Source organism: Amblyomma americanum, chromosome 10 (assembly GCF_052857255.1).
Source record: "Amblyomma americanum isolate KBUSLIRL-KWMA chromosome 10, ASM5285725v1, whole genome shotgun sequence".
NCBI lineage: Eukaryota > Metazoa > Arthropoda > Arachnida > Ixodida > Ixodidae > Amblyomma > Amblyomma americanum.
In genome coordinates this window covers 77652397-77676797 of record NC_135506.1, presented here as the reverse complement: position 1 = coordinate 77676797, position 24401 = coordinate 77652397, and the positions used below count along the sequence as shown (strand labels likewise).

Here is a 24401-nt window from a genome sequence, read left to right as displayed (position 1 = left end):
GCTGTGGTAATTGCGTGTGGCCACTTCTTGGATGAGGCCCGCAGTTTGTTTGTTTTCGTTGTCTAGGAGTTGTGATAGTGACTGTGCTCCCACATAGTCATATTTTCAAGAATTGTGTAGCAATAGACGCCCTCGGCAGCCTTCCAAGTTGGTTGCTGTAAATCAGCTTTCTGCTCCCATTGGTCAGATGACTTCCAGGATTCTTGTGCTTCATTAACTGAAATATCTATTGCATCATGGGCTTACTTTATTATATGTCATAAGATGTTGTTTCTTGCTTCTGGAGGCACAGAGCATGGAGAAAGGTCATAGAGAAGGAACTGTTTGACCTATTTTGTAAAACTTTTTGTACATGTTCACGGGAACATTCCAACTTGAGAAATATACCTTGATTAGCGCTGAAAAACCAAAGTTTAGCAGAGTTCTGAAGATGTAGTCTTACCTGGAGCCACGTACCCTCTTTTACTTTCTGTGTAGAACTAATGGCATGTTGTAAAGATAAGTTTGCCATTCAATTTTTGTTTGCACTGTGATGCTGCCTTCTTTGTTGCTTGGGTTACTTCTCAGTATCCTTTTCATTTCCCATTTCGTACCTCACTGATAGTATGTGTTTTTATTTACAGGTTCTTGTTGATAGTTAAAGGAGACTACTTTGTCTCCATGCGTGAGGAGCCCCGGCTTGGCCTGATCCAAATGACCTTTGATGACGGCAAGCTGACACTCTTGGCCGAAGGGTACCCACCACTTGTTATTGATGCCTCTGACCCTGATGAGAGGAACAAACCTTGTTTCACTGTGAGGTAGGTTATTTTAGATATTCCTTGTGTGTTGCCATATTTTAGTGGTGAACTAAAGGACAAGAAGCAAGGCCACTGGTGGGCTGTTTGGAATGGTTTCTACTCAGGACTCCACATGCTTGGTAGCAGCTAAGAGCACATGGCTATGATTTGTTCCATCCTAATACGAACCTATGCCACGTTGAACATTAAAGTGAAACTCAGGAAGCATTTAATGTTTCTGTGTGGGCTGCTAATGCTGCTGTTGCTGAAAATAAAAGGAGCATATAGGCAGTTTTTCATCCAAATCTTGAGGAGCCAAAAATGCATTCTGGTATGTGGAATATTGAGTATGCTCCCTTGCCGTATCTCAACCAAATACATAGACAGACTGAATGATTATCATAAATATGCATTCACTTGCATTCTTTTGGCTTTCTGTTGCAACAGAGTTCTTCCAAATGAGCAAAACTCTAATAATAACAGTGTTTTTTATAAACACCCCATCTATTAACCTCGAAGGCTGCGAGTGCCTCTATGTTGGTGACTAATGTGGCCATCATTATAAATGCAGGAATTGTGTTAATGAACAAGTTAGCTGTCACAGGTTGAAGTTGCTTATTCTGTCTTCTTGTTAATGCTGATTATGTTGCATGACTTGTTGGAGCTCACATTCAAGGTCTGCTTGGGAAGTATCCAGCCTTTTTTTATTTCCTAAAAAAGTTCTCAGCTCGGTACAATGATGCATAACTGGGCATTCCTTTCTCATCTCAAAGCGTGCTCATAAATTCTCTTTTTGTGTGCCCATTGGCTGATGTGTTGCATTGTCCTCTTTTATCTGTTGATTTCCTGAAGCCTCTTGGATGTCTTAGTTTCTAAAAGACATTTCTCTTTTTGCAGTAGCCAGAAGTTGTGCTGTAGATGGCGAGCATCTCATGGCTGTAGATTTCATTTCATTGGAAATACCGCTCAAGATATGCTGAATGGGAAGATGCACTATTGTAGCCAAGCTGCTGGTCAATCAGTTTCCACAACTTTAATCATTTGTCCAGTCGCATTATTCTGTGTAAAAATTTTAAAAGCAGTGGGCTATCGGCTACTAAGGTCATAATCTGGCTTCATGACAGTTGGCAATCCTCATTTCGTTGATCATTTTTCACCTATTTCACAATTTCAGGCACTTAAGCAGTGGAAGGCCTCCCACGATGCACACCATTTCAGGGCAGGGTTTTTAGCACACCTCCCATCCACTCCCTTGTCTGGTTCTTTGTGTTGAGCTAAATATTCCTCTGTGAACTATGAGGCTACTAGCCCCAAACGAAACACTGCTAAGATGCACACCAGTTGCAATGTTATTTTTTATATTTTGACAGCTTTTTTATTTATATAAGAGATGAAATACAAAAACAGTTTGTTGGACCCATAGCCAAAGGCTAGTTGTGGATCCAATAAAAAATAATTCACTATATGACATGCACAACAATATAACTGAACTAAATACTTAACAAAGTAAAAACTTTTTATAATACAGTACACGACTAAGCATATAGAGCATGATTTGAAGGAACATTTAAATGCACACAAGAATACATAGTAAAATATGTACATGTCACTACATCTGAGTGCACCAGAAAAGCAACAACTACACCTTGGGGAAGACTAGAAGCGTTCATTAGTTATTGTACATAAATCTCTCTAGAGCAGCAGTAAACTTGGTAGATTGCTTGATATCTTTAGGCATTTCGTTTCATATTAGTGTACCACTAAATTGTAATAAGCTTTTACAGTGAAAGCTCGTTATTTCGAACCCGAAGGGGAACGAAAAATTGTTCGAATTATCGAATGGGCTCTGCAATGAGCAGTTATCGTGCCCCGCTGCACGGGCAGAACCCGAAGCAGTCACATCTGGACTCATTATCGCGAGCTAGGCGCTACTGCACATTTGTGGCGGGCATATTCTGAGAATTAAATTCATCCGGTACTGGTATCAAATTAAATAAATTGATCGGCCAGTTATGTGCCAGAAACAAGTATCCTGCAATGCATTCGCGTGAGCAGCGAGCTTTAGTGCTGGAATATATGGCGCTATTTATGCTCCAAAACATGTTTATTTACGGGGAAGGGCTATCAAAATTTATAGTAATCGGCAAAGTGCATTTGCTTGCGTTTCTTCTGCTGAGACTTCATCAGCATCATCTGCAGCTTGCCCAAAGCTTCTGTGCAACGTAGAGTTCTCATTGACAGAGAAGTGGCATGCTGCAACATCGAACGCCGATGCTACTTCATGTGCACTTGGCGGTGGCATAGTCTTGTTGCCACCGTCAGACTCATCACTCTCGGCTGTTCTCACCGCACGTGAGCCCTGTGACGTTTGCTGGGAGCATGCAGCCTCAATTATATTGGCATCACTCAAGGGCTTCATCTCCACGCTGCTGTCACTTAGCTTGCGCTCGCGGCACCAACAAAAGCCGGCATCGCACGAACTGCCATACTACGTTGTTTACACCTCGTGATCGGGACCGCAGCAAAACGAAAACCTGGAACGGCTCGCGCCGAAGCATCAGCAGTGCGGGCAAGTGCTCCAGCAACGAAAACCTGCTACGGAATGCACCGGAACGAGGGCTTTGTAAGCCTCGTGCATTCGGCTTTTTTTCTTTTCCATTGTTTTAAATTTATGATAAATTTGGAGCGTGTTTTACTCGCTATGGGTCAACTTCTATCTACAAGGAGTGGTGTCAGCCAGTGGCTCCTGGTTCAAATTAACCGTAACAGATGCCGACTTGTTCGAATTATCGGCAGTTTTCCCCTATTGGAATACACAGGGCTGTGCTGGCACCCGGGCGTCAGTTTGAATTAACCGTAAGTTCGAATTAACCGAGTTTGAGTTAACAAGCTTTTACTGTACCATATAAGTTGCGGCATGCAGGCAAGTTAAAATTCTTACTTGTTGCTGCCCTAGTGTTTCTTTGTAGTAATGTAAACATGTTGAACGAAAATCTTTCATTGGTTTGTATAATCATGTGAATTATTTTCGAAATATTGAACTTGTATAAGGCTCGAATCAGTAGAATGCAAACTAGCGAGAATGAGAAAATAGTGTGCTGTGTACAAGTTGAGGAAGTTAGAATCCGTAATGCCTGCTTCTGTATCCACTCAAGGGGCTCAAGGTAAGTCAGATATGTACTGCCCCAAGCCTCTGCAATAATCTAGATGACTGTGTGCAAACGAAAATTACAACATGCATAAAATCTCGAAGTAAAAAAAATTCACGCGTTCTAAATTAGACATAACATCCTCGCACGAGTTTGGTGCGCATTTGTGTATTTTGAGTTTCCCAATGCATATCATCAAAATAAACACCCAAGTATTAATAACATTGAACCTGTTCCAGACTTGTGCCCTTTAGCGAAGTATGCAATTCATCAAAGTTTAATACCTTTTTTTTTAGTGCTATGATCCCTAAACGCACGAAAAGAAGTGGTGATCATAATGTTTTTATTTTAATGGCACAATGGTAACTTGGCCACAGAGTGCCCATGACTAAGATGTTTTTGATCGGCTCAAGCTGGGGTCACATACCCATGTTCCCAAGCATTTCGTCCTAGAGACGCCGAACGCCAGGCCAGGGGATAGCTTCTATAACAACTGGTGGGCCGAACTCATGAATCTGTCCCCAAAAGCTTTTTGATCTATTTCAACAGTTCCTTAGGATGAGTGCTGAAATTGGAAACAGAACTTGATGCGAACACCAAACCACCCTGCCATTATAGATGCAATGTCAGCAGTGCATACCACTTCATTCATTAGCGCCTCACTGCCAATCATGCTGACTCGAACAGCCGTGATGACTCATACATGTGCAGTTGGATCCCCTCCGAGAGACAACCATGGGAGGTGCAGGCTAAGCCACAGGTTTCAGAGGTATTAAGTGCGGTTTGGTATTTTTCACGCAGAAATTGCATGCCTGGAAAGGGCACTTAAAACTCAGGTGCTGCAGGCTAGCCATCAAGATCATAGCTGATGCAAAAATATAACAAAGCATTTTGTGCGGGCTCAGGATCAAACTGAGTTTCCTTGAACCACAAATAAGCAGACGCGAAAAACATTTCAGTGTGGAGTGCACAGTGGTGGCCAGCTGCACATAATGTCTTGCAGGTATGAGCAAGTTGTTGAAATGGCAGTAACCAACTCATTCAGCAGGTGGCATGTTTTATGCTCCTGAGAAGCATGCGCACTATTTAGTTCACTGCTTGGCTTCAATAGAGCAGATAGATGTGTGCCAGGCTCTGTGTTGCTTACCGGTATAGGAGCAGCAATTACATAAGCTGTAAAAATCTTTTATGGCTTTTTTTTTTAGGAATGAGCAGAGCACTTGCATAGTGTACATGTGCTCAAAGGTCTTGCATTAAGGCATCATTCCTGCATTGTCTTGCATTCTTCTAGACGTTTTTGTATGAGACTGGAGTTGCAGACTTTCATTGGTTGTTCATTTTATCATAATACTGTTCACATCTTGCATGCAGAATGCGGCAATACAGCTACACAGCAGTGGAGGTATCTGTGGAAGCATCACGATGGCTAAGGGAGTACCTCAACAAAGAGGACATCCGGCTTGTGCGGATCATTCTTGACCAGGAAACGCTTGACCAAGCGATAAACTGTTCAGCTGTGGTATAATGCATTTTTCCTTATGAATATCTTTCTTTTCATAACGTGGCAGTGATGAAAGGATTCTAGTTTGCTTAGTCTCAACAGAATGCACTAAGGTGCATTTATATGCCATCGCTAGCAGTGAAGCCATTGATGTAGTAGTGCATGGCGTCATTAATTGGACTAGCACATCACCCATTACTTGGGATGAGTAAAATGCTTGAGCATCTCTTATAAAGCAGGTGCATCTTTCATGTCACCGGCAGAAGAAATGGACAAAAATTGCCTTTTGTCTATCTCAAGAGAGTGCGTGAGTGGCCTGTGATTTAGATTTTTTACCACCAATAAAAGTACAGATGGCCCTAATATTTTACAACAATGACAGCCACCTGATCTGCATGCTGAACTTGCTCATTTTAAATGCCTCATTCTGGGGATGGGTTCTTTAGGCAGTGTAACAGACCTTACATTGTTCCTCACAGCAGTTGCTCTAAGAAGTTTCAGAGTGCAAAAGCGTGGGCTCCAAAAGATATTGCACCATAAGCCTCGTATAACATTGCTGGGCATCCTGTGTCACTTGTTGTGAACTCGCTAGTTTAAGCAGTCACATTTTAATGACTGCAAGATCTGTTACTCTGGGTAAAGAACCCGTCACTAGGATGGGGCATTCGAAATTATTAAGTTAGTGCGCACATCAGGTGGTTATCTTTGTTGCAAACTATTAGGGCCATTTGTACAGCAATTTGTGGTAAAAAAATAAAATTCACAACCCACTCACGCACCCTCTTGACATAGACAAAAGGCAATCATTTTTGTCCATGTCTTCTGCCAGTGACATGACAGACGCATTTACTGCATAAGAGACGCCCGAGCATTTTACTGGTCCATCATCCCGATTAATGTGCGATGTGCTTTTTTTGGCATCTGGTCTGCTTTTTACTGGGCCATTTGTTTTCCAGTGTAAGGGAACAAAATTTTTATCTTTGCACTCTGGTCTGTTTGCATCTCATCTCTGTTTAGTAATGTGCTCTATCATTCTTTCACTTTGCTTGTTCCTGTCTGTATCACATGGCTTTATTGCTTGTTTGCTGGTGCGCCGTCTTTGCAGTAAGTGCTAGTACAGCACTGTTTCAGACCCACTTCCCACACACTACTATGTAGCTTAGCTGTGCTATTACAATAATTGTGTTTACAGGGCTCCTCAGTCTTTTTAGCTTTGTGGAACCCCAGTGGCTTTCAAAAGGTGCTGTAGAGCAGTGCAAGTATTCTTGGCTTCTGTGTAGGGGTGTGCGAATATTCGAAATTTCGAATACGAATCGAATATGTTCCATATTTGGTTCGTATTCGTATCCGAGAAATGATATTCGTGAATTTCTGTATATTCGAAAATTCCCGAATACTTGGCAGCGATCGTATGCTGCACCGACTTTCGTAAATTTGATTGTGTCAGAAGCCCAATATCTGGACAAATTATCTGAATATAGAGTTTAAAGTTCCAGGAAAACAATATGAAGGCCCTGTTCTCTTTCTTCTCCATCGTTTATCGCGTGGACCGATCGCATTCCAATGACGCTGGGCTTGACCTGCGCAATTCCGCAAGTGGGCTTTCCCACATACCACACGTGCTGCAAATAAGATGGGGGACAACCTGCTTCTAACAATTGCTACGCGAAAGCGCGTTTATTTTTTATCCTTCCGTTATATGCTATCTAATTAATGCCCACACACATGGCATTCGTTTTGTCACCTTAACTCTCTGAGCGTGACCACCGCCATCTTGTTTTGGTCAACTACGCTATGCGGGAAAGCCTACTTGCGGAATTTCGCGTGAGGCTCCCGAAGGGGCGAGTCGAGGTGTCATAAGAGAGCAAGCGATACTGTAAAAATACAGCCTATTTATTGCATAGTGCACTGTAACCCATGCACCTCTTAAGTGGGCGTAACGGCGGGCGTGACAACGTTCGGAGGGCTTCTGTCACTAGGTAAAAAAATAACCTGGCCACGTAGTTTCGGTTTCTGAGCTTCGCCACTCGCCAGTGGCAATGGCAATTTTCGGCCCGCGCATTCGCCAGTAGTCCAATCTCAGCACCGTGCCGCTCTCAGATGATGACTGACGTGTCGCTGGTCAATTTTTTTTTTCCTTTTTAGAAGCAGTCTCGCCATTCTGACATCAATGTGCGTTCCCACCTCGCTTACATTCGCGATGTCTTCCAGCACGCCGAAACTCTGTGCTCGTCACGTGATTACAGGTGTTTGCACGATAGAGCCGCCTCATAAGACTACCGCATTTTCGGTAGTTTTTTTTTTCTCGGGGCCGCGGGGAGTTTTATAAACCGACCTTCGAATAACCCGGACATTTCTGTCGGTTCTTTGTACTCCAAATTAATGAGGTTTTACTAGCCATCATGTTATTTTTGTTTCCAGTCTTGTCATGCTATGGATTTCATTTTGCCTGACCACTTTGCAGGTTGGATACTGTTATGCTGTTCAATTAAGTAGTATACATTTCTGCACACATCATGATATTTTTTATACGGTGCTCAGGCAGTCTAGTTTCATTTATTTCAGTTGCAAAGGCCATACACTATTTTGAAAAAAAATATGAGCAGCAGTGTTTGCCTGTTTAGCTTTTCTGAACTTATTTTTTGCGCTGACCAGATATTCGATATTCGAAGCCATTTTTTCTTGATATTCGTATTCGATTCGTATTCGGAAATTTCAATATTCGCACACCCCTACTTCTGTGTCTTCCTTCCTGTCATGCACGCAAAAAAAGCTCATGCAGGCACATGGCCCTTCAAAAAATGTCCAAATTTATGTAATGACTGTCTGTATAAGTGTAATAGTCTGCAGTAAACAATTACAGTCTGATTAGCCCCAAAATTATGTGGCCAGAGCAAATTTAGGGTTGAGACATGCAAGGATTTAGATACTTAAGGAATTCAAAAAGAAGTCCAAGGAACCCTAGGGTTCCGCAGTACCCTTTTTGGGAACCCCTGGTGTAGCATGACCCACTACCTGTGATCAAGAGGTGGAGACATGCATCTGGCACAACATGGGCATCTGACATGCTTTTGAGGCAGCTTCATTTTCTCTGTCAGAGAAGGAAGAAGTGTAAAATTTCTGGCATAAGCTAGTTGCTTGACATATGTCTTTGAGGGAGTGTGACTGCAAAAAGCATGGAGAAATTGCTTGATTGTATGACCTGTAACTGTGCTATTAGTGAGTAAAAAAAAAATAATTTTTTCAGGAGTGCATTTATTGGACGATACAACCACGCTACTGTTGCAAAAGTTTTAGCAAGAGATATTTGTAGGCCCTGTATTGTATTCTCACTTCTCCAGGTTTTGGATTTTTTTATGCGTAGTCATCTTGGCATCTCGCATGACAGAGATGGTTGCAAGCATGTTCTTGGCCAAAGGTGAAGCCACGAACTCCTCTTGGCAACATTTCGGCATGCAACCTCTTAGTGTGATGTAATGCTGTAAAACGAGCTGCTCTCGTGCGAGTAAATGGACAGGGAAGCCAAGCTGCTGTTTAGAATCTTGTATGGTTCCTCAGTGTTCTTCCCCTCTTCCTCTCTTTGTCATAATAAGGCTGTAAAAGAAATGGACCTCTTTTATGCAAGAACCTTGTGCACACATCATGTGGTTTTTATGGAATGTATTCCAGGTTGCCTGCCACGACGAATCAGCATTTCACGTCCTCTCAAAGGCATCTCTTGAAGATTTCTTGCCAAGGCTTCCTCCAGGCAGCAACATCGGCCGACACAATTTTCGACCAGCCCTCTTTATTGATGGGTGTGAAGCTTATGCAGAGGTAAATGAGTACACATGGCTTCCTGAGTCCTTGGCATGTTTGTGAGGAGATTGAGCACCTCTTCTGCTGTGTTTAGGACCACTGGGAGCGCATGAGGATTGCTGATGCAGAGATGGCCTTTTCACATCGCACGACAAGGTAACATGTCCGTTCTCACTGCTTTCTCTGCCAGTGTGTGTGTGGGGACTGCGGCGTCACCACATCACACGAGCAATACTTTAATTAATTCAGCAGTGTGCACTGAACCTATACTGCAAGAGGCATAGCTCAGTCAATCTAACACATCTTAGAATATAAATTGGCTTTACTGAGAATCTGAAATGCTCTCCACGTTCATAGTGTGATGTGGGCTTCTAAAATATGGCTCATAATAGTATTGGAAGTGGCTACGTCACAGAAAACAGTCAAGGCATGGCTGTCATTTTTCGTTCAGTTTGTTTGAAAAAAAAAGTTAATTTTTAATGTGAAGTAAAAGTTGGTAAATCTAATTTGTCTTGTGCAACCAACTACTATTGCTACTACCTAATTATAGCATGCAAAATTAGTTTGAATATCCAGCCTTCGATTTCAGTGCATGCTCAAAATCTGAAGCAAATTATACGTGTATTTATTTAAATTTCTTGCGGTGAGAGCTTGTACCCACAATGGGAAGCTGGCACTGCAAAAATAGATTTCCAACACTAACGCCCTCTGCAAAGCTTGGCCACCATTGCCTTCATAGATAAAGAACCACTGTTCCAGCTGAAGCACAACTTCCACATAAGCTGTGGTCTGTCGCACTCTTTGGCTCTGCTATTCTGATCACTACTGCTCACACAAAAATGCTGCAGTATTGTTCAAGCTTGAGATTGCATCTGCTATTTGACCCACCACTGTTATGAGCAAATAGCTTTGTGATTTCAGCTGCTGATTAGCTGGTGGTCAGTAGAGCATCTATGTTGCTGAACTGTCTTAATAGGAAGATATACTTAAGGCCCTTTGTTTCCGAATAAAACCTGATTTTATCCGATTCTTGCAGCCCAAACATATTTTTCAAAATTGGGTCAAACCTGATTTCTTCCAGAAAATGAGCCTTCTAGATGATGTTGGTTTTTTAGTTTGGAAAAACTGAAGACACCACAAAAAAATTGAGGATATCCAGTGCTCATATCAGAATAGTGTCTTCGGTCAACTAGCTATCTTATACCTCTTCACTTTCATGAGGTTGATGAATTTGAGAATAACTTATAAAAGGGTTATTTAAAAGCAAGAACCATGAACATGGCTACTGACAAGTTGTCTTATTGCAGTCACTATCAACGACAGCGTAATCCAAGGACCTCACGCATTTAAAATCATCGCTAAGATGTTGAAGGTTTTCACACTGTACAAATAAAGGCATGTGCGGTCTTGCTCGGACATGGGGAGTGGTTCGTAGGAGACTGGCAACATGCACAACGAAGAATTTGTAGAGATTAGGGAAAAGAATCTTTATCGCTAAATAATTTTTTAGTAGAACATGCGATGTTCCTGCTGTTTATGAAATACACAAAAAATTGGCATTTTATGTCCAGCAAAGAAACTATTATAGTAAACCGTCTTGTGCTGCAAAAAAATGACCCGCAAAAACCCAATTACGGAAATTTTACCTGAATAAATAGATTTCCACCCGAATTTGAGCTTGAAAAGTATCGCCCAATTTTTACCCCCAATTTCCGGGAAAAATAAAACCCAAAAACGAAGGGCCCTAAATATACTATGTATAATGAAGAACGTCTCGCAAGGCGGTGCATCGCGAACAACTAGCGGTACAGTTCAGATCCAGACCAGCGGCAGCTATCAGTCTAGAGCACGCACAAGCATCGGAGCGTTAAGTGCTTGTTGTCGTCTTGTTTCATAAGCACCAGCTGCTGAACAGAGAGAGAGAAAACTTTTATATAGGTCAATAATTCACAGAAGCTGGGTGCCCGGTTCCCCAAGTCCAGGGCTCAGCTGACTTGCGGACTAGGTGATGATCCAGGCTTGCTGGACCAGGTTGTCGCTGGTCAGGGACTCCTCCCACTGCTCGTGTGTCGGGTGTGGCAATATTAATTTCTTCTCCGGTTTGTCCTGGCATTCCCAAGATGTATGGTAGAGCGTGGGACTTGCTTCGCACCAAGGACAGTAACTTGGGTATTGTGTGGGTCTAGTCTTGTGCAAAATATGAAGACTTTGATATGTTTGTTTGTATTCTTCACCAGTCAATGGCATCTGAGGAGGACAGTTGTTCGTGTGGCGGTGAGAAGTGTCGTCTTTCTAGCCTAAGGTGTTCTAGCCTACCACCATACGGTCCTAGGAGGGCGATGGGGTAGGGATGGGGATCCGCCCGGCTTGTGAGAGCTCAGGCTAGATCATTCGCTACCTTGTTTCCGGCTAGGCCTTCATGACCAGGTGTTCATGTTATTCTGTGTGAGTTTGAGAGTGTACTTAATAGTGTGCTTGCCCTTCGGTGAGGTTTTCCAGCAAGGTAGTCCCTGCAGGCTTGTTGGGAGTCCATCACGACGTGCGATGACTTGCCCTGTCGGTCTTAAGCCCTGATGGTGATGGCTATGGCCAGTGATTCCGCTTCCGCGGGGTCCTTGGCATAGATTGAAACCCTAATGATTGCCTCTTCTCGTTGTTGACCACAGCAATAGCGAACCTGCCTGGCTCGGCATAGGCCCCGATGTCCATGTATACTGGTTCCGGGTCTTTTGATATTTTTTTGCCAGTGCTTTGACTCTGATTGCCCTCCTACCCTTCTGCCGCTTGTGGTGCATGTGTCTGGGTATCGGGTTTACATAGATCTCTCTTGCAGGTGTCGGAATTTGGGACTTCACTAGTTAGTAGTGCCTGCCATAGTTCGTCTGGTCAGAATATCCCTACCTGCTTGTGTTGTGGTTAGGCGGTTTTTTTTACCCTCTTGCTTCTGTTGATGTCGTTGGTGGGATCTTTAGGGGTTTTATAGGTTCCCCATATGATGGTATCAATGGCCCTTCTATCAACGATTCTAATCTCTTTAAATGGGAGCCCGTAAATAATCCTGCTTATGACTAGGGCACATATGTGCCGTTCTTCCCTCCTCAGTAACACGTCTTCAGTCCTCCAGAGTCTTCCCAACTTGACTGCTGTTGCTTTGTCTCCTTAGTTCTTTTAACCAGATGATGTGGTAAAGAGAGTCTGTACGGTCTGCCTGTACAGGCCTCTCTACTGCAATGATAAAGTTTTGTGAGAACATGTCGTATACAACCAGTAGCACTTGCACAGAAAAAATTTCGCCCCAATTGGCTCTTGGAATACACTCGCATTAAGTAGAGAGATGACCTAGCCGATATTAAATGAATGCAAGTAATCTGTACTTTACATCTTTTTTAATTGAAGGCAAATTGTGTATAATTTAATCAACATTGTAAATTGATAATTAGGTTATCTTCTCAAGAAAACTAAATATTATACCTGTATTCTTTCTCTTTGTAAATTATGCACAAAAGCATGCTCTGGAAGGGCTTTAGTTCTGGTTGTATGAGTCATCAAAGTTGGAAATATTTTAAATTGCAAAAATGCTGTTTAACTGTTCAGCACATTTTGTGGCATGCAATCTTTTTTACATAAAAATAAGGTTGATTTGAGTGCAATAATTTTTTTCTTCTCTGAAGTGGTAAGGGTGGTCATTGTTTCTCCTTTTTTCTAATTGGTAAAACCCATCTCCTCGCTTTGCCAATTACACTGATTACTTGATTACACTGGATTATATTGAGGAAATGAACTGATTTAATGACTCGCTTATTCACTTCAGTTGAAAAGTTCAGTTGAAAACTCCAGAAGGATTACAATAACAAAGAATTGAAAACTTGAGCTGGACTGGACGTTAGATTTGGGATAGTCCATCAGTCATCCTAAGTGAGCACACTGGAGAATATACATCATCTCCCGAGCTCCAGCCTTAACTGCCCACTCGCCTGCTGTTCGTAGTCGTCACCCACTGCATCTCCAAGGAGCTATTCCTGGAGCAACACTGCCAGACTTTTAGAGGGCATGTTCTCACAGCTCTAAGGTATGCGCTCAGTCTGAACTGGCCCGCCGAAGCATCTGAGCCCCTCAGCAAAACGATGAACAAATGCTCTCTGTTGAGATGCATGGCATCAAAGCAATGTTGCTCAGTTGTCGTTTCAAGAAAACTAGAGCAAAGCACGTAACAAATACATGTATGCACAGATGACAACCTTACAATTCCTTTGTATGGACACATTTTTCAGTGTTACTATGTGCCAAGTTTCACCTATGGGAATAAAGATGTCTGTGTCTATCTGCCCTTCTGTTATTAGCAGCTCGCTTTCTTTTGTACCAAGGCCTGGAAAACAGCTTACAGCTGTACATTAACATGTACATAAGGTTGCCTACTAATTGCGTTTAGTTAAATTCTCTTTCTTGCCATGCGCACTTTTCTCTTAAGAGATTTCACAATATCAAACTGGTGACTGCATGATAGGTGCCTCGTCACGACCGTTGACCAAGATGCAGGCATCAGGACTGACAAGGAGCCCTTGGTCACCTTGCGGAAGTAAGCATACCATTCTTTGCATAGGTAACCTACCATGGTAGCTTAGTGCCTATGGCATTCTTCCACTTGGCACTAGTTTACAGGTTCATTTTCTTTTTTCTTTTTTTGTAATTTCACAGAGGATCAGGACAACAAAAAGGACGAAACATGTACTGGCAGTTCTATGCCCTTTCTACCATGCTTACTTCAGGGTGGTTATTGAAAAGGAAAAATAGAGCACTAACTTGCTCAAATGTCAACTCTTGTAAACAACATTGAATTCCCAGCTGCAGCAGTGGTGTTTTTATAGAGGCAAAAATGGCTATTTACTGATTTTCAGTGCATATTTAACCCCAAGTGGTTGAAACTAATCAAGAACTCTATAATGCTGTCTGCCTGATAGCGTGAGTATATCTTCAGTGTATGAAACTCTATTCAGTATTATTTTTATTTAGTACTGTTATTACTGTTAATTATTTTGTTAATGCTTTAAATGCTGTAATGAAGTAAAGTACTCATTATTTGTGGTTCTGCATTTCACTTTCTCCCTTGCAGGTACCGAGTGGACAAGTCTGAGGATGGGCTTGAAAAGTACAAGTCACAGCCCTTATTTGGCATCAGCACCTATCATGTCACACATGGCCGGATAACTGTTGGAGACACAGTCTACGCTGTGGTATCTCCAAAGCCACTGTTATGAAGGAAGTTATTTTTTTTTTTGTGCCTATTGCTGTAGGAGTTGCTACAGTTTGTAATGAACGCCATCTTTATTCAGTCTGGGTGTTTGTTAACGTGATGCCTGTTTGAAAGCTCTTGGCGTTAAAAGGACACCGATGTCAAAAATAGAAGTTGGCCTATAGACAGCCCAGGAGAAAAAAAACAGTCCAAATGACAAATTCCCACTTGTGTTCCTGGAACCAATTGGAAGTGCATTTTAAATTACAGTTGCAACTAATTGGTTTCAGTTGTACACGACTGAAACCAGTTGGAAGCTCCATTTGGAAATACAATTGGAACCAATGGGTTCCAGTTGTATACAACTGAAACCAATTTGGACCAATGTTTGAATGCCCAGTTGGTTTCAAAATACCAATTGGGACCTATTGGAGTCAATAAGAACTGTTAACTGTTGGCTCCCAGCTGAAGTAGTAGCATTGAAGTGGGCCATAGGCAAGCATGCATGAGCCATAAACAGTAGGAACATCGAAAGCCTGAAGAGGTGACACAAAGCCAAAAGTGTTCACTAAAATGCCTTTTTACTCGACAGCGTAAGGCTCCGTTCTGCAAAAAAGGTGGCGTCAGCATCGCCGTTACCGAAGAGTCAGGATTGGTCTGAAAGGTGGCTGTTACAAGAGGCTCCCATAGATTGCGACAGCCACCGGTGCAGAGCCGATCCATATTGTAAGATAGAGTTTGGTAAATAGGCATGGCCAAAGAGCAGCAGCGCTCCTGCAGTGCACGACGTGTCTCTGCCGACATCAGGGACCGCCTCCACTCAGGCTCTGGGCGCCATAGTTAAGTCTGCCGCACGGGCTACATGGCGAGGACGAAAGGTGCATTGCCTTATCCAAGAGAGTGCCCTGCACAGCAGTCTGCTTTTTCCACATTAGTACATGTACGTAGTGTGTCCGTGGGCCTCTGCTGTTTTTAATGTGCTAGAGGAAAGCATAGTGGAGCAGCATTTTTTTTGGTACTTCCCATTTAAACCAGCATGTCCAGCATATAATGAGCAAGCGAAATTTTTCTCCTGAAGTTTCACCACCAAGCAGTCAACATAGCGACCAGCCCATGCCAGTGTTTGGCACTGAAGTTTTATAGAAGTGTTTCTGTTTGTGCCGTGCCATATGCCATGCTCTGTGTCATCTTTGTCTGTCTAGAGCTATGTATACAAGAACTTCAAACCAATTAGTCCAAACAAAGCTTCTGTTGAACCAAATTTCTCCTGCATTGGGCTCTTTCCTATCTCCACTTGCCACGATCAACCCTGTGATCACCTGTGTCAAACTCATCTAAAAAAATAGAGCCAGTCCTGTGTATTCTGTGTCATCTTCGTCTGTCTATGTATGCAAGAATTTGGCTGCATTGTGCCAAAACACATGCACTTTCAAAAAGCATGCAAGCAGAGCAACCTTCCCAGTGCACGTAACTAGTCAAAGCCAAATTTTGTCGAGCTACAGCGCCAAGGGTAATCGCATTTTTGAAATTCTAAAAACTGATATGGCTACATACTAACGACCAGCTACAAATCTCTATTTGCAACCAAGTGCTTAACTCTACTAGTTAAAAAGTTTGATTAGTTAACCAGCTTGCTGCTTAAGAATATTGATGCACTGGTTTTCCGATATCCATCAACACTGGTAGTACAATGCTGAAAAAGTTATATTTTTACGTCAAAAACCTATTTTTGATAATTACTTAGTCTTCACTGAAACACCTGGTATTTGCATCGTTAGAGCGTTTTGGTAAAGCAAAGTAAATGTGCATTTTGTCGCAGTACCTTGTTGGCGTGGGTATTTTTTCTCATTTTCTACGTCGCAGGGTGAGAAGCATACACACAAAAAAAATCACTACGATCTTTTTCGCCAACAGTGATCTAGCACAAGTGTGCGATATTCCTAATGAGGTGCAGCGTGGCACGAAGTGCGCTGGTTTCTTAGTCGCATTTTAAAAATTTTGCCAGCTGTTACCTGAACCATCAACTTGACCCGTAGGCTGCGGAAGTAGTGCGTCCGCGAAACCATATTACTCCGCCACGTAGTATTCGTTCTTGTCGAAGCCTTGCCGCCTCGCTGAGTGTTTGAACGAAAACAAAGAATGCGCGGTATTCTACATGGTTGTGATGTTTGTAAAAAAACATGGGTGCTTATGATGAATGATACTAGACCCAGAGTGCTTCTGGTATCAATGTCGCGGCATTTGAAAAGCTTTGCGCTGTGACTGAAAAAGCGCTGATGCAGATGACACGCGCCGCACTGGTTTTGATAAGGCAAAGCGAAGCGCCGGTCCAGGGTCACGCGAGCTTTCATTCAAACGGAAGTGTTCTGGGGCTAAATTGCAGTGTTGCCAGAACAAAATAGGTCCGACAAAATCGTATACAAAACAAAGCGGTAACACTGAAAATCGCGGCCCAAACTAACTGTGAGACGTTTAGTGTACTGTCTGGCTATAATTTTCACTAAGTGTGGACTACTTTTTAGGCGCGGATGAATTAAGAGCAATTCACTCCACGTGGCGCGTATCATACCGCCACATTTCATTCTTCTCGAAGTCTCGATGAGTGGCAGGACGGAAATGTGGCAAGGGGAACGAAGTGCAGGAGGTTGCTAATAACATACAGTACTTGAAATTTTCCGCAGCGAAATATGTCTTATCAGTTTGGATCCCGATTCCCAGCGTCGTGCCGTAAGCGCTGTTACCATTTCACAGAGTGGGACTTGTTCAAGACGGCACTCAACGACTGCCTGCTATCAGCTCCATCGGATTTTGTGTGCAGTGCTTCAAATTGCCACTCATGAAACTTGGGTGGAGGAAAGCCGATCGATCGCCTCCAGATCTACACCTTCTTCGGCTCTAGGCAGCCGTCGTCGGGCGGAACTGGCGGTCACTCGAGACCCATCTTCGTCGCAACGCCGAGACTGTGGCATGCCAACATGAGAAGCGCCTTTCTCGCCAGCAATGGAAGGACTGGTGCGCATCTCTTGGCTGATCGTCAGCGACTGCATCGATATGGCGCACCTTTCTTCTCATGGAAATCGGAAAGCGTTCAAAAGATCCCGCAAGTTCAGCATCTTGCTTCAGGACAGACGCCAAGTCAGTTCGCTTCAGAGGTCGTCAGGACTTTAATTCTGGCCTTCGACCAACCACCAGCACCATTCATCTACCCGAATACTCTTCCTTCAGAAGCGGGCTCGCCTCCAAGCAAAGAGGGCCTTGAAGGTATGAAGAAGTTCACCATGGCTCAGTTTCTTGCAGCCATAGATCAAACGAAACTGCGTAATTAAAGCTCCCGGGCTGGATGGACTTACAATGAGGTTTTCAAAAATATCGAAGGCCCGACATAGGAGTGGTTACTTGAGGCCCTGAACACAATTTGTACATCCGGAGACGTCCCAACATTGTGGAAACATGCTGAGGTGGTGCCGATCAAGCCCAGAAAAGATCATGATTAAGCAACCTTCGCCTGATAGCGCTTGCGCCCACACTATGTAAGGTACTAGAACGGATGGTAGCTGCCCGGCTCTCATGGTGGATGGAACAATATCACCGGTACCACCCAGCTCAGATTGTCTTTCGCCCTCACTTCAGCACCGAGGATGGATTGGACCACCTATCAAGCATGGTGCTGGTCGGAGGCAGATGCCGCAAATCCGCACGCTTCTAGCCATGGACGTTCACAAAGCGTATGACAACGTCGGCACTCAGCGATCCTGACCATTCTACATTGGCTTCATCTCCCTTCTCGAGTACAGAACTTTGTGGCTTCGTTCTTGGAAGACCATTCCATCGCAATCCGCATCGGCAAGGAATGTGTTGGCCACTTCACCATAAAAAGGGGTGTACCTCAAGGATCAGTGCTGGTCCCAGTATTATTTAACATCGTCCTGCTTCCCTTCCTTGGCATGACAACTGCTTACTATTCCAGATATCTTATTTCATGATGATGTAACGGTTTGGTCAGTACACATAGACCTTGGCAGCCAAGAAATAGGCCTTCGACCGCTATGGACAAGACCTCTCAGTGGTGCGCCAAGATTGGCCTGGCACTGCCGGTTGAAAAGACAAAATGTATGGCTATCACAAACAGATGGGGTAGACCCCGCCTGTTGCTCACACCTATACAACTGTCACTGAAAGGCCAACTCCTTACTACAGCCTCTTCGATGCGGGTGCTAGGTGTCGATCTAGACGGCTCTAGACCTGCAGCACCGTGGGTTTGAACAGCCCGGCAGAAGGTAGCCAGAAAGCTGCACCTATTTCGCCGAATTGCCCAGAAAACAGATGGTGCGTGTTTTAATGTGGCTCGAACGTTAGCCCACTCTGTGTTGCAGCCTCGGCTCGTTTATCAAGCCCAGTTCCAGCACCTTACCCTAAGATATTCGGACCGTTTGGGAACAGTCCACAGAGAGGTCATGCGAGTTATCACTGGCCTTCCTTGCTTGACCCTTATTCACACACTAGAAGCATAAGCTCAGCTGAATATCATTGATGAGCTTGTGGAGCAGCGCCATAATTCACACAGCCTGAAAGTATCACTAACCCCTGCAGCATCTGCCCTAGCAAACTGCTTTGATAATATATACTTATCCTCTTCTTCACGCAATGCCTTTGGAACCCCCCCCCCCCCTTGGCACATTCCCCAGGTCACCGACAACCGACGCCTAAGTGTTGCGTGCAACGCTCATCGCTCAGTATGTGAGAGGAACAGAGCCTCCTTTCCCAGCACACTCTGTAGGCGCACTTCAAAGCTTAAGATGCAAGCACAAAAGATATGTTGCACACCAGTCTCCTCTGTCTAGCTCTACCTAATGCAAGCCAGACATGTTCCTATATTACAGAGGCGCCGCTTCACTCTGGTATAGCAGAGCTCATTGCCATTCGTGGCGGCTTGTCCACTTTAAAAGACCACCTCTGTATTCCACCACCGAACCATCTATTCCTATATACCGACTCAACACTCAAAGGGCTCTAGTCTGTAGCCTGTCCCCTGGGCATTGTTGTCGATGCGTGCACCATCGTGAAATCATATCCACGCCCTGTCCGAGTTGTGTGGGCTCGACGCAATACGCACCATCTTGGGGAAGCGGACAGTGCGTCTGATCCACTGGCAGTACCATATACCCGCTTCCTCTACTGAGATTATCCGCAGCAGATGCCGTACTGCCTAAAAAGGAATTTCTCCGCCGCTTCACGCGTGCTTTAATTCCGCGTGCTTTAATCCAACCTTTCCGGCGAATTAAAAACAAAACGCAGAAGGCTTATCTATAATTTGCTTAAATACCTAGCTTATGTAAAGATTACACTAAGCACTAGCTTATAATCGAAAGATAAACCTAAACAAAATCTTAGCAATATATAGCAGTGTCACTCAATCATAGCAAAAGCAGTGTCATGTATTCGACATATGCAAAAGCAGTGAAAACCTAAAACGTAAGAACAAAAAATAAAACAACAAAAAACAAACATAATAATAAAAGCCACAACAGCCCCACCCAGGTTTGGGAGCCGGACGCCGGAAAGGAAGAAAGAAGTCCTGGTGGCACAGGTCTTCATAAAGACGTTTCAAGATAGCAAATTCATTATGTCGCAGAGCTACAGCTATATCACAAATGCATGTGACCCCCTTCTTTTTAATCATAAAGGCCACATAATCATAAAAGTGGTGTCACATGGTAAGTGAGGGTTGTACATGTGCCCTTTCCAATTACATTCCTCCTGAAACGGTAGGCAGCTTTGCAATGTGGTCAGGAAAATTTGTGGTGTGGCGGCCACCACTCCTCGCCTACCCTTGGCACCGTCACTGCTGAGGTGATTGCAATGTAGTGTGCTTTCTTTGAGCTTGTGAAACAGGAAAAGTAAATTTAGTACTCGCGTAACATGTACAAAGAGCTGCAATTACTTTTTTGCGGTTTTATTAACCTGTGCCTCTTAACCATACTAGCCTTCCCTATGAGCCGGAACGCAAGCGACTGAACAAACAGCTATTGCAGTTTCTGTATGTCTTCGTGATCGCAATCATAGTTTGTTTACCCGGTACCTAGTTGATTACCACGTACTTGTCTGTAGTTACCAATGTATGAGAAAATGCGAACCGCAATCATTTTGTTCCTTCCCCCCTTTGAAGGTGCAGTTGTGGAGTTTTGGGGGCTCAAGCCGATTTAAAATAGCCTTTTCCTTGCCTCCTATTGACTGTACACTGAAAGGAAATCAAGATTATGTACATTTTTCGAGTTGAAAATAACAAACAATATCTACTTTAGCCGCGTTTTCTTCCATTGCTACTGCACATATGTATACATTCTCATTATAGCCTGATGTGCGAAGGTGCCTTCATTACTGCAATCTTTTTCTTCTTGCAGTTAAGTGTATAACTGCGCCCATGTTTCTGAATAAAGCTATCCTTGTTGCATACACTGCACTGCAGTTCGGTAAGGCGGCTTGACTGCACTACTGAGTTCATACTTCCACAGTGACTAGAACGAAGTGTGCCAACTTTGTCGATGGCCTAGCTGTCCATGCTTTGCAATCATGCAGCTCGTGCATCCATCAGCTGACGTATGTCTAAACGGTGGCTGCATGAACCTTGACAACACAACGTTCGCTGCACTGTGTGCAGTGTGCCGCCGCCAAGTCTGAGCTGATCCAGTTGTGCTTTACTTTCCCTCTTTTACAAGCTGAAAGAAAACACTAGACACCTCGCAGAGAAAAACTTCGTTCAGTGACAGCGCGCGTCTGCATGACGCGCTCTGTGCAGCTTGCAGACGTAAAGCTGAACGAAACAATTCACAGCACTGTTTGAAGGGCGTGTTTGTCTTACTCATCCACTGAAAGCACACATCGGAGCTTGGAGAGTAACGTTGGGTGTGCTCTAAATGCACATTCAAAATTGGCACTGCAGGTGGCATGGAGATTCCGGCTGTTATATTTTGACGGCAGAAGCAAGGCGGCGCTGCAAAAACTTGTTTCGGTTGCCTTTTTTTTTTTGCTACCATGGCTTGTTTGCACGAGATTTAGAATAAAATAGAAAAACAAATTGCTCGTTCAGTGGGAATCGAACCCTAGTCTTCCGCGTGTGAAGCGAGTTCACTACACTACGCAGCGCGCGAGTTCTGCCGCCTCTAAAAAGGCACCTATGGAAGGATAACTTTCGCAGCGATCCTAGCGGAAATTACCTTTCTTTTGCCTCACTTTTCGGCTTTCGTTTGGCACACTCTAGGTCCGTTCGATTCGCCTGCACTTTGTGAACTGGTTCTCGCGGTGCTGCACTTCGCCATTCGTTTCAGCGGTGCAAGATGGCGCCGTCTGCACGACGCCATTCGTTTCAAAAAAAGTGCAGACGTTGTGCAGCTCTAGCTCAGGAAAACTGTGCACCTGCTCAATGGTCGGTGCCGAAATGATGCAGCTGTAGCCGCCATGGAAGCAGATGATGGCTTGCGCTTTGCGATAAACGGCGGATATACTCAAATTATTCCGCTCGTCGATGATAACAGTGCCTCACATGGGCCCGCCGACTCTCATGGAACGTGAGTGGCCACCCGAGAAGGCGGCGACGGAGGTGGGGACGGCGGCACTCGCCGGCACCTTGCATCTCTCGACCATCGTGCTCTTGACAGACCCGTAACCAGCATCTTTCCTTTCTACTAATAAAGTTATATTAGTACTCGAAGCCGGTTATGTGAACTAAAAAGTAAACACGTGCACGCAGCGCATGATGCACGTTGTTGCAACGACCGCTTAGCATGCAAGTTGGTGCACGCACACCTCAGTCGTGTTCAATAAAAATAGAACACACGTGCGTTTCGCTTTGCTGCCGCAAGGTTGCATCGAGGCTGATTCATGGCAACACTTCGCTGCGATATGCTGTTTGAAAATTCTTCACGCGGTTCGGGATGTTGGCGGCCGTTGATTTGGGCGCCACGCTGCTGGCTGCAATTTGGTGGCGACGCCAAGGCTAGCAGACGACCAGGCCTGCACTCGACCATTCGTTTTGGAAGTAGGCAGCACTTGAACTGCTGGAACTGGCGCTGCACGCTCGCGGCACCGCCACGGCACCGCTACGGAACTTTACAGAACTGGTGCAGGGAGTGCGGGTGAACCGAACTGCAGTATGGCAACACTGGAATAACAGACGACGGGTACATCTCACGAAACCCCAACGCCACTTATCACACAGCAAGCATGTAACATCTTTTCGGAAGTCTCCAACAAGCACAGCATCCGGATGCTCAAGCGGCGCCCGAAGGGAATCTCAGCGCAGCACAGTGTTAAAAAGACCACACGAGATTCTATCTAGCGACATAAGAGTCTGTCGCCGCAGGTTTAATATTAGGTTGCAATATTAAGTCGTTCACAGTGAAGCTAATGACATCACCAGTTCTGAGTAGAGCTGCAGGTTGAATGCCCAACACGGTGGACAGCTCGGTAACGCCCAACTTCTGCACGTCAATGTCACAGCTTCGCAAAGTCGCCGTCACGGTGGTGTTTTCGTGCATGTGAAACGTAGCAACGTGATCCACCAGACCCCTCATGCACAGCAGGAACTGCTGCCTGAGGTAAGCCCTTGCTGCTTGCTGTCGGCGCAATTCGTCCTCTTCCCCTTCTTTCGGCAGGGACTCACGGCTCTCCTTTCCTTGCGGAGGCATCTCACAAACCAGTATATTCAAGTCTGTGACCTATGAGCTTGTCAAGGGGCAGCCAAGGTAGATGCGGCAACCTCTATTGCTGCGGCGAATTCGATCCACCAGCGGCCTCAGTAAGCAGTCCGCTTGCAGTTCGCATGGACGCCGCCATTGCCTCCTCTAGAAGGATGCCTGCGGCGTCACTCGCTCACCCATTGTAGCCGCCGTGCCTTGAGTTGCGGACGGTTGTTAAGAGATGGCGCTAGCTACCCTATCTGTGGTGGGTGGTCAGGGTGGCGTGGTGCCAAGGCGGTAGCAGCCAGTAGTGGCAATTGGAGGCGCTGCTCGACAAGCGCGGCGACCCGTCTGTTCAATTGTATTTGAGCGAAGTCGTGTTCTGGCCGCTTGCAGATATCTGCGACTTTTTGCTTTCAGCGCTGCGCGCATGTTTTCTTTTTTTTTTTGCTTACTAAACAGTCGAAAACGCGCGGAAGGCGCCGTCTGCCGCAGGGACGTCGTCTGCTACGGCGCAAGTACGGGCGATGCGCGCATGTGTTGCAAGCAGCCTCCGAAAGAATCGATCGCGACCACCTCAAGTGAAAAGGAGAAAAAAAGGAAAAGGTAAGGACAGCAGGATTTGGGCGCACACGGCAGGCATCTTTCTAGAGACGCGAGGGTGCAACACGACCGCGCTCTTCCCACCGACTGGTCAATGCTACTGAAAGCAATGCTCGGCTCGACTCAAATAATAATAATAATAATTGGTTTTTGGGGAAATGAAATGGCGGAGTATCTGTCTCATATATCGCTAAACACCTATGATGCAAAAAAAGTTGCCGGTCATGACGTTTTTTTTAAACCAGATGCGACGTCATGTTTTGCATCACTTGCGTTATTTTGCAACCCGCCGCGATGGCTCAGTGGTGAGGGCGCTCGACTACTGAGCCGGAGTTCCCGGGTTCGAACCCGACCGCGGCGGCTGCGTTTTTATGGAGGAAAAAGGCTAAGTCGCCCGTGTGCTGTGCGATGTCAGTGCACGTTAAAGATCCCCAGGTGGTCGAAATTATTCCGGAGCCCTCCACTACGGCACCATTTCTTCCTTTCTTCTTTCACTCCCTCCCTTATCCCTTCCCTTGCGGCGCGGTTCAGGTGTCCAACGATATATGAGACAGATACTGCGCCATTTCCTTTCCCCAAAAGCCAATTATTATTATTAATATTTTGCAGCAGTTCACTGCCCGCATCACAACTTCACGAGTCCGTATCCATTGCAAGTCGAAACGA

General features: G+C 44.7%; 1 protein-coding gene across 1 annotated transcript in view; it reads left to right on the top strand.

Annotated features, from left to right (window-relative positions):
• The window catches only part of LOC144107713 (mitochondrial amidoxime-reducing component 1-like), a 28300-nt gene extending 8369 nt beyond the window's left edge, over positions 1-19931 (top strand). Inside the window, exons 3-8 of the mRNA XM_077640844.1 lie at positions 624-800; positions 5300-5447; positions 9099-9245; positions 9322-9383; positions 13732-13803; positions 14338-19931. Coding sequence (XP_077496970.1) covers positions 624-800; positions 5300-5447; positions 9099-9245; positions 9322-9383; positions 13732-13803; positions 14338-14482 — 751 coding nt within the window. The 3' untranslated portion in view covers positions 14483-19931. The remainder of the gene's footprint in view (positions 1-623; positions 801-5299; positions 5448-9098; positions 9246-9321; positions 9384-13731; positions 13804-14337) is intronic.
• The last annotated feature ends 4470 nt before the right edge of the window (positions 19932-24401 follow it).